This window comes from Tachysurus vachellii, chromosome 23 (assembly GCF_030014155.1).
Source record: "Tachysurus vachellii isolate PV-2020 chromosome 23, HZAU_Pvac_v1, whole genome shotgun sequence".
Taxonomy (NCBI): Eukaryota; Metazoa; Chordata; class Actinopteri; order Siluriformes; family Bagridae; genus Tachysurus; species Tachysurus vachellii.
Genome location: NC_083482.1, coordinates 2,102,879 through 2,114,039, shown reverse-complemented (window position 1 = coordinate 2,114,039; position 11,161 = coordinate 2,102,879). Strand labels below are relative to the sequence as shown.

The 11,161-nt window shown below is 41.1% G+C and overlaps 1 protein-coding gene across 8 annotated transcripts in view; it reads right to left on the bottom strand.

Annotated features, from left to right (window-relative positions):
* Positions 1-6,257: 6,257 nt before the first annotated feature.
* abi3bpb (ABI family, member 3 (NESH) binding protein b) overlaps positions 6,258-11,161 on the bottom strand; it is a 28,141-nt gene continuing 23,237 nt past the window's right edge. For all 8 annotated transcript variants that reach the window (XM_060859492.1, XM_060859493.1, XM_060859495.1 and 5 more), the window contains 3 exons: positions 10,404-10,562; positions 9,759-9,881; positions 6,258-8,033 (listed from right to left, as the gene is read on the bottom strand). In XM_060859492.1, the coding sequence (XP_060715475.1) occupies positions 7,918-8,033; positions 9,759-9,881; positions 10,404-10,562 (398 nt within the window). In that variant the 3' untranslated portion in view covers positions 6,258-7,917. The remainder of the gene's footprint in view (positions 8,034-9,758; positions 9,882-10,403; positions 10,563-11,161) is intronic.

The following is an 11,161-nucleotide window of genomic DNA, read 5'->3' as shown; positions in this document are numbered from 1 at the left end:
GTGTTTGAGTCTCGGGCCGGCAATACCACGACCGAGGTGCCCTTGAGCAAGGCGCCGTACCCCTCCAACTACTCCCCGGGTGCCCGAGCATAAATGGCTGCCCACTGCTCTGGGTGTGTGTTCACGGCGTGTGTGTGTGTGTTCACTGTAGTGTGTGTGCACTTTGGATGGGTTAAATGCAGAGAATGAATTCTGAGTATGGTTGCAAACTTGCAACATTTACCTTTTAGTACTTGCACACACACTGAGTCACCCACACACATTCACATCTAGGGGCAATTTAGAGTTTCCAATCCATCTATGGGTATTTGAGGGCAGAGGACAAGGATTTAATCCAGAAGGCAAAGTGAGTGTAGAAGAGATTTAACAAAGGGGTCACTGAGGTGATTAAAAGAATGGAAAATTCTTACAAAGTATGAATCCTGTCTTCCTTTTGCCTTTGTGGCATTCCTTACACAGTCTGTCAATGCCATTTCATTCCACCGATCTTCCGTTTGCTGTTCTGCTAGACTATTCTTTCTGTTGCTGTGCTACCAGGACACTCAGTTCTTAGGCTGAAGTTTCATTTCTTTGTTCTATCGAGCTTCCAGACACATAATGATGGTTATTTGAGCAGTTTTACACAAAACCTCTTCTGAGCTGTTCCAGACAGAAGGCATCCAAATACACAGCAATTTTAGTATTTTGGTATTTTGTAGCAGAGGCTAAACAAAAGCAGAGCAGCCCAGAGCCAGGACATGTCTATGCGTCTCCTGCTATTCAAAAGTATGAACTTTCAACAAGGACTCAGTCTGTCTTTGGTTTCTTTCATTTACATGTTTATCTTAAAAGACAAATACGCTAAACTTCGTGTTATAAAACCCAGATTGAAGACGTCCTGTCCACTTCTGTCAAAAACAAACCAGATTGTTGAACATACAGACGTTCTAGGTGGAAGACTTTCTGGAAGAATCCATAGTTTGAATGGATGTATACTTGGCTTTGTGACTTGAAGGTCACATTTGCACGTTGTATTCATTGTTAAATAGCTCAAATATCAGTGTATACACTATTGTTCATTCATTTTCTTTGCACACACACATACACTACATCAGTTTTTTTTTTTTTTTTCCGTGACAGCTTTTCTCATTAGGAGCACTGTTCAAAAACACCTAACAGAGCCAGATTAAAAAAAAAAAGCAAGAACACTGCGCAGGTCACTCGATGAATGTTTTCAAGAAAATTTGAACACATGTAAAACTTGTAGAATTTTTTTAGGATCTAAATTCAAATGCTGGATTTTTTTTTTGTTGTTGTTGATTTGAAGCATTATCAGAGAATCTGCAGAGAATATGCTCAGGATGAAATGCATCTGAGGGGGGCACGGTGGCTTAGTGGTTAGCATTTTCGCCTCACGCCTCCAGGGTTGGGGGTTCGATTCCCACCTCCACCTTGTGTGTGGAGTTTGCATGTTCTCCCCGTGCCTCAGGGGTTTCCTCCGGGTACTCCGGTTTCCTCCCCAGTCCAAAGACATGCATGGTAGGTTGATTGGCATCTCTGGAAAAATTGTCCGTAGTGTGTGAGTGCGTGAGTGAATGAGAGTGTGTGTGTGCCCTGTGATGGGTTGGCACTCTGTCCAGGGTGTATCCTGCCTTGATGCCTGATGACGCCTGAGATAGGCACAGGCTCCCCGTGACCCGAGGTAGTTTGGATAAGCGGTAGAAAATGAGTGATGAGAGTGAATGAGTGAAATGCATCTGCTTATTGAACTTTTGCTCCCATCTCTGTAAAAGTCTTTATTTGTTTGACCCCCTGAGTCGTGCTCCTGGAAAGTGGTTTGGTTTAAACACCAGATGAAACATTTGTGAAGGAACTATTTGGCCAGCTTTTGTTTATTTAAAAGTATCTTTTAACTTTGGTTCTTTCACTTTTTAATGGCTAGTTTGGGTTTTGCTGGTTTGAAAGGCAATGTGACACTGTTCTAGTGTGTGTGTGTGTGTGTATGTGTGTGTGTGTGAGAAGCTCAGTGGTATTCAGGGATCTTGCCAAGTGTTGATTATTTGAGCCCACGTTGGCTTGTGTTCAGTTCCTGACCTTCTTGGGGTCACTGGACCGTCATTTCTCATTACTAAATATTTCTCTGTGTGTGGTGTTTTGGAGTGTCTTACTGTTTCAGCTACGAAGCTGGACTAATGTGATTAGCATTAGATTTACTTTGGCATTTTTATTAATAATGTAGCATGTCTCGCAAAATAGATAGAGACAATTCATCTTTTTTTATCAAAATTCTCCATGCAGAAACAGATTCAGGGGAAAGGATCGACAAAAGCTGATGCAAAAACTTCATGACAGCGTTCTCCTGCATTTCTTCCTTATTGATTCTGCATTTTTTCTGTCTCCTTCCTTCATGATTAATGACCTATTGGACCACATGTTTTGGCCTGTTTGCTGGAAAAATGTTCTGTCCAAAATAGAAATGTGTGTGTGTGTGTGTGTGTGTGTGTGTGTGCGTCGCCGAATAGAGAAACAGTGTTTTTGATTACATCCCAGTGAGGCTCTGTTTTGGAAATCTAAGGTTTGTTAAGGTCTTTCAGTCTTGTTGTCATGTTTCTTTGGCTGCTTTAAGGTTGAATGGAGAAGATGGAACATTCCAGAGGAATCCCCATCATAAATCCTTAGGAGAATGGGATAGCCCCAGCAAGGGAACGCTGGCGATATCTCATTGCTAGGAAAATATATCAAAGCTACTGAAATTATTAGCATGATCTCACAGGTATAATTCCAGCTAGTTTATTATTTTGGACATCACAAGTTCACCAATCTTTCACTAGGGTAATTGTTTTGTCATCCGGAAAGCAAAATCTTGAAAGGTCTGGATGCGAAAGCCGCTGGCAACACGGCTAAATAACTGTCATTAATAAAAAACAACACTGATCAGCAGAGTATGCGCTGTGACATGCAGACGTAGCACATATGTAACATCTGGTTTGATAAAGTAAATGAACGAGTGGTGTTGTCCATTCATTTCACTGTTTGTTAACTGTTTAGGGTCACGAGTTTTGGAGGTAACTATTAGCCGGTTGTCTGTCCTACCAGGATGTGTTCTCTATCTTCCTGCCACTTTGAGCTGTGATGCAAGCATTAAAATGTAAACTAATGTCAGAATTTCTATTCTAAAAGATATGATGACATTAATTTACATTTTAATGTAAATTAACCTGGTGCAAACAGTGCAGGACAAAAGACAGTGCAAGCAAACAATAGAAAATCGTGTACATATTGCATATTATAATGTACATGTGCAAAACTATAGGAACGAACGCTTAGTGCCACTTAGGGCGGTGGGAGATCTTTAACCCCGATCCTAAAATCATGTTTTTTCTGAAATTCATTTCAGCTGCATTTATTTGTATAGCAGTTTTAACAATTTACATTGTCTCAAAGCATAATAATAATAATAATAATAATAATAATAATAATGGGGGGCACGGTGGCTTAGTGGTTAGAACGTTCGCCTCACGCCTCCAGGGTTGGGGGTTCGATTCCCGCCTCCGCCTTGTGTGTGTGGAGTTTGCATGTTCTCCCCGTGCCTCGGGGGTTTCCTCCGGGTACTCCGGTTTCCTCCCCCGGTCCAAAGACATGCATGGTAGGTTGATTGGCATCTCTGGAAAATTGTCCGTAGTGTGTGAGTGTGTGAGTGAATGAGAGTGTGTGTGCCCTGCGATGGGTTGGCACTCCGTCCAGGGTGTATCCTGCCTTGATGCCCGATGACCCCTGAGATAGGCACAGGCTCCCCGTGACCCGAGGTAGTTCGGATAAGCGGTAGAAGATGAATGAATTAATAATAATAATAATAATAATAATAATAATAATAATAATAATAATAATAAGTTTAAAATTTAAAATAAAGTTACTATTTATTTCTAGCAATTATATACAGATTACACAGTTGAATATACTGTAATTATTGACCTTATAGTGCTTGCAAGAGGAGGGAAAAATTTCTAATTCCCAAGAAGACTTGACTGAGCTACGAACACTGGTGAAATGGTCTGATCATTTAAATCTTTTGTGCTCTAAACATCACAGACAAAATCTTGTGATTACTAAGACAACACACTTTAATTACTAGCTGTAAGTACCAAGACAAACAAGCCACACAACACACACCAAGTCTGGTTTTCCATTCAGTAAGAACAGGCAGCTTTCATCACGTCTGATTTTATAATAGATCATTCAAAGGCTGGTAGTCACTGGCTGCCAAAACAAGCATATGTGTGTGTTTGTGTGTTAATGACAGACAGACAGACAGACAGAGTCAGACAGAGACAGACAGAGTCTTAAGGTGAAGATATTCATATTTAGTGTCTCTCTGTTTTCATAATTTTCATTTCAGATGTGATTAATTTGATGATTCTTTCTTCTGTCTTTTATATTTTAACTCTCCTACTTCTTCAGGAACGAGTCAGACGTCTAGACCGTGTCTGAAACTCTGCCCTATTCACTGCATAATGCACAATTTTCCCTTTTGTACTCATTTCGATCCCATAATCCCTTAGTGTGTAAAGAAGCACGAGAAGCAGCTACAAAAAAAATACAGCATCAGTGGTTGTGTCTTGGTTTGTTAATTGGATTCTTTCTTGCTTGCATTCTTTTGTTAATACAACAAACGTCCAAGTGCGTTTCCATGTAAGCAGGGCGTTTTTTTCTTCTTTCTAACCTTCAGTTTCCCTCGGACATTCTTGACCAATCCATTTCATGCAGTTCTATTTGTTTTTCCAATGCAATCTTTGTTGGTGTGGGGACACGGTGGCTTAGTGGTTAGCACGTTGGCCTCACACCTCCAGGGTTGGGGGTTCGATTCCCGCCTCCACCTTGTGTGTGTGGAGTTTGCATGTTCTCCCCGTGCCTCGGGGGTTTCCTCCGGGTACTCCGGTTTCCTCCCCTGGTCCAAAGACATGCATGGTAGGTTGATTGACATCTCTGGAAAAATTGTCCGTAGTGTGTGATTGCATGAGTGAATGAGAGTGTGTGTGTGTGTGTGTGCCCTGTGATGGGTTGGCACTCCGTCCAGGGTGTATCCTGCCTTGATGCCCGATGACGCCTGAGATGTCATCGTGACCCGAGGTAGTTCGGATAAGCGGTAGAAAATGAATGAATGAATCTTAGTTGGTTCTAATACCTACAATATAAAAAAGAAACTATATATACACAAGAAACCCACCTCATTCAATGCACTCTTATGTTAATGAAAAGCACTTTCCTTTGTTCAGTGAGTTTAATATTGGACCACACACTCATGAGAGTATGAACCACCTGCTCCTGCCCATGTAAGATTAAAAACCGCCCACGTGAGGGTAAAAACTGCATGTTGTAGAAACCTTTTTTGTTGACACCCCTTTTTAATGTTAATATAATGTTTGTTGCTGTTCTGAGACTGTACCTTTGAGTTGCACTAAGTCACACCAATGTGTTTTCACTCATTCATCTTCTACCGCTTATCCGAACTACCTCGGGTCACGGAGAGCCTGTGTCTATCTCAGGCGTCATCGGGCATCAAGGCAGGATACACCCTGGACGGAGTGCCAACCCATCACAGGGCACACACACACACACTCTCATTCACTCACGCACTCACACACTACGAACAATTTTACAGAGATGCAAATCAACCTACCATGCATGTCTTTGGACCGGGGGAGGAAACCGGAGTACCCGGAGGAAACCCCCGAGGCACGGGGAGAACATGCAAACTCCACACACACAAGGTGGAGGCGGGAATTGAACACCCAACCCTGGAGGTGTGAGGCGAACGTACTAACCACTAAGCCACCGTGACCCCCTACCAAGGTGTTTTATATAACTTAAAAAAATATATTTTCTTGGCTATGTGGTTTTCTTTAAGAAGATCTTTGATTTGGCAGTACTTCCTCTCTGTCTGTCTGTCTTTCACCGGAGCTGGAAAAGTGAGTAATGTGTGCATTTCGGTTGCGTTGTCTAATTTCTGGCTCCAACATTGTAGTTGAGTTGGGAAGGCTGAAATTCCTTGAGATGCCTGGACTTTAACTGTTATCCTTCAAGCAATCTTTCAAAATGTGTGCAGTACACCGAGCCAATAAAACAGAAACAATTATCAGTAAAGTTTTCTTTTTTTATTAAAAAAAAAAAATTGGAACAAATGTTCTTTGTTTTTATTACTGAAAAATAATACACTGGAACGTTGCATTCAAACCAACAATGTAATTTCATCCTTTACAACTTCGTTTTTTTTATAGATATAGATATATATATATATATATATATATATATATAATATATATATACACTTTTAAGTGACCTTTGGCTGTGTAGAAGAGTTTACTGTACAAAACATACTTGTCACTGCGAGCCATGAAAAACAGTTTCTGTTGCTTTCATTGGCCTCAAACCCATTTGATGGCCTTTGCACTGATAAGCCGCGTTCACACTGCAAGTCTTAATGCTCAATTCGGATATTTTGCTCAGATCTGATTTTTTTGTTTGGCTGTTCACATTACCTTTTAAAATCTGGCCTATATCAGGTACCAGTGTGAACTGGTTTGCTGTTTCGAATTGACCCGCATGCGCAAACGAACAGTAACAATGACGTCACACACAGCACGACGTTGCGCTAAAGTTGGCGAGGTTATGGAGGAAGTAAGCATTTTCGCTTTTCTTTCTAAACGTTTGTGTAATGGCAGCACAGAGACGCAGTGTTTTGAAAATTTTCGGATGTCGAGGGCAACTTTTGATTATTTGATCCATTCTGTCGGCGTAGTCACATTTGTGTGCGTACTCGCCGGGGCATAATTGTGACGAATGTCGATGTAGATTGATGTAAAAGTCGCATCAAATCCGCCTCGGTTTGTTCACACTGCGGCCACATTGGAAAAAAATCAGATTTTGGTCTGATTCAGGACCACATATGGAAGTGGTCTGAATCTGATTTGAAAAAATCAGATCTGGGCTAGATTTGATTGTTCACACTACTCCTGAAGTCTGACCTGGTCACTTGACCCCAAAAAAAATCAGATTTGGGCCACTTTTACCTGCAGTGTGTACGGGGCTATAGTGACGTTACTTCGCAGTTCAAAAGCACGAGGAAATCCCTTTTTGTTTAATATGTTTAATGAAAAAATACTCTCTTCATATACATATAAATAGTTTTTTTTGTTGTGCAAATTGCAAGTGTAAGGTTTTTACAGTCTGGAGTTCCCAAGTATACCAAGGGTATAGGAAGAAAGCGTGATAAATGAATGTAACATGGGAGTCAATGAATGAATGAATGAATGAATGAATGGGGTGAAGAATCAATGAATGAGTAGATGGATGGATGGATGGATGGATAGATGGATGGATGGATGGGTGGATGGATGGACGGGTGAATCTAATGAGTATGGAGAATATCTCACTGGTTTCATCTGAATGAAGAATACTGTGTTTTTCACTCAGAAACAAGGCACCGCAAACTTTACACAATAATAATAATAATAATAATAATAATAATAATAATAATAATAATAATAATAATAATACACAAAATACCAAAATACTTTTAGGGAGCCAGCTTCCCAATATTTAAACTAAAATCCTATTTCAAAACATCCATGACTTACATGTAGTTGACGTAATTTTTAGTATAGTTCTTTGTTCCATTTTTTTGTTGTTTTTTTTTTTTTTTCCTAGCTTGTTGTTTAATAATGATAAATAAGACAGCGAGGCACGGTTTGTTCATATACAACACAAACCTGCTAATAAGTCCCTGACTCTTCAACACTGTACACCTTTATACATGTTTTGGACTTTGGTGCTGGAGGTTGAGGTATCATACACCACCAAGTCGTTGGTGAAAAATAACCAGCATGTGACCATCTCAGCCAATAAAAGTCACTTCTCTGCCTTTAGACCTGTTTTGGGCTTCTACCACTTTCCAGGGATTGGTGTACCGCACTCGTACCATGCTACATAAGTGATGTGTGAATTGCCGCCAATTTGGCCGAAGTGAACTGGTTCTTGCCTCACAGCTCTGAAATAACCTGAGAAAGAGAAAAACAAAGGATATATTATGAGTTCAGTGAAGAGCAGCAGAAATAACTTATGTGTCGTCAGGACTAACTGAACAGTGATGGTAGGACTAACTGATCTGTGGCAGCAGAACAAACTGATCTGTGGCAGCAGAACAAACTGATCTGTGGCAGCAGAATGAATTTATCTGTGGTGGCAAAACTAACTGAACAATGGCATCAGGACCAACAACACTGGCAGCAGGACTAACTGAACAGTGGCAGCATCAAGGGCAGTGGTGCCGAGGGGCAGTGGTGCCGAGGGGCAGTGGTGCCGAGGGGCAGTGGAGGCTCAACTGGTTAAGGCTCTGGGTTGTTGATCGGAGGATCGGGGTCCACTGCTGGGCCCTTGAGCAAGGCCCTCTACCCTCCATGCTCAAGGGGTGCTGTATCATATCTGCCCCTGCACTCTGACCCCAACCTCTTCAGTTGGGGTATGTGAAGTACTGTGCTGTAATGTATATATAATAAAGGCTTCTATGCCCCCGTTCTATACTTGTCAACATTACAGCGGTGCCTAATGACATCATTGACATTTACTTTTGTATGATTGCACAGTAAGCATCTGCATTGTCTTGTATAGTAGCGCAGCGTGTGATGTCATTTTTATTGTCATGTCAAGAGGACGAGTCAAGCATTGTGAGCAGTAGATGACAAACTTTCTCTTACTGAACACTGTGAATCCAGCTTTATAGACTTGGCATCTTTTGGCCTTAAATAACTCATCTGTGACAGACATAAATTCGTGAGTAATGGTGACTTTCAGGATCTTGTGCGAAATTATTTACATTGGCCTATAAGTTGGTCTTATTTCCAGGAATTTTGCACCCACGCAAGCTTTCTTCCAATTCGCCAAACAGTGTAACGTCAGCAGCTATCCATCAAGTTTCGACAGAGAACTGGCGTTTGTGGCGATATTCCATAACAACTTAGCTGACCGGGTTCTCTGTTGTAGGTAGAATGAGATGTTATGAACTGAAGTTGTAGCTTATCACTATTTGAGTGAGAGGTGATTTGAGATTGAGAGAGATTTTTTTTATAATTGAGACTCTCACTCTCTCACTCATTTTCTACCGCTTATCCGAACTACCTCGGGTCACAGGGAGCCTTTGTCTATCTCAGGCGTCATCGGGCATCAAGGCAGGATACACCCTGGACGGAGTGCCAACCCATCGCAGGGCACACACACACACACACTCTCATACACTCACACACACACACACACTACGGACAATTTTCCAGAGATGCCAATCAACCTACCATGCATGTCTTTGGACCGGGGGAGAAAACCGGAGTACCCGGAGGAAACCCCCGAGGCACGGGGAGAACATGCAAACTCCACACACACAAGGTGGAGGCGGGAATCGAACCCCCAACCCTGGAGGTGTGAGGCGAACGTGCTAACCTCTAAGCCACCGTGCCCCCCTTATAAGTAGACTATTATAAAAAATTATAATAAAAACTTTAGCATTTTTAATGCTATGTTTCCAGCTTCACTTTTCCAAAATCCAGTAACATCGTTCATTTCACTTGATTGAGTACAGGGTGGTTTCCATGAGCCCAACGTATACAAATTTAAACACATCAAGATTGATCTGAAATTCTTATATTTTTAAAGGTCTAAGATTTTTACATTTTGATTACACTTGTGCATTAAGTTGTCAGATTTGCTCAGATGCTGTTACAAGATGTTTGTACCTGGTCGAGGCTCCAGCTGGTCTGCAGGCAGCTGTGTCCCAGTCCTTCCATCCAGGAAGGAGTCTACAAACTGACAGTGGTCCTCTCCGTGGCCTGTCTGGTCCCCAATATTGTAGAATTTACCTGAATAAAGTTTGCGAGCTGTTAGCTACAGCTTGCCTAGAATTCATACATTTTATTTACAAAACTTTCCTGCATACATTATCAGCATGTTGTTCCTGTCAATCACCAAGCTGCAAATTTAACAAGGACATTTCTGCTTTACTGGTCCTGGAGATCTAACCTCTTTCAGAGATTATTTACAACAATGTTCCCAGTGATCTATTACACCCAGAAACTATGTTTAATCCTCCAGAGTTCAGTTTCAGTATTCTTCTGCCAAAATTCTATTATAACCCTGATCTTTAGATCTACCTGTCAGCAGAGTTCCGCCTCAACCCTGTTCCTGGAAAATCTATCACCTTGAAGATTTTATATCCAACAATAATCTAATACTCAAATTAAATCATTTTGGCCAGCTGGATCAAATTAGACTTGGAACTAATTCCTGACACATCGTAAACCCCAGACAGAGATATTCATAGTATATGTAGTGTTGGACTCTTCTAATCTAAATATCTTAGAAACTATTTTTGGAGAACTGACCGTTAAGAGAGTCGCTTAGGTAGATCTTATATCGAAGTGAGTTGCAGAGCTGGATGCCGACAAACTTGCGATACCATGTTCTCTTAACATACTGCTTGCCGTTGCACTCCGAGTACGCGTCCGTCTTAAACGGGAACTGCGTCCAGATAGCGTCCTTGCCTGAGACAGTTACAGAAAGAACCAACGGTTTAATTCATTTGACTGCAATCTGTTCACTTGTATATTTAATTTAAAGAAAAAAAAACATTTGTCAGTGGTTCTACAGCCTTAAACGATTCTCTGCTTTCTTCACTAAAAAATTAAAAAGAACCCCTGAAAACAAGGTATTATGTACAATCTATTTAGAAAAGCAGTCTTTAGAGTGGAGAATCTTGGGTTCTAGAGCAGTGTTGCCAGATTGGGCGGGTTCCCGCGCAATTGAGCACCTTTTGGTCACGTCCAACCGGGAAAAAATGCATTGGGCGGGTCTTTAAAATTTGGGCTGGTTTTTGATGCAACAGGCGGGTTTTTATTTTTGACTATAAACAGTATTCTTTATTATTTTTTAATGAAAACTAACTATAAAATAAATGATATAATGTAGGATGACGTTTAAATTAGGTATGGTTCAGGTTAGCCAATAAGGTTCTGGGGAATCCTGTCCAATCAGACTTCAAGCTTGATTGGCGGGTTGTTGTAGGCTAATTTGTTATATCGTCAAAACTGCATTATCATCATCAGTGATCATCATTCATCATTATCATCATGCCAAAGTGGGG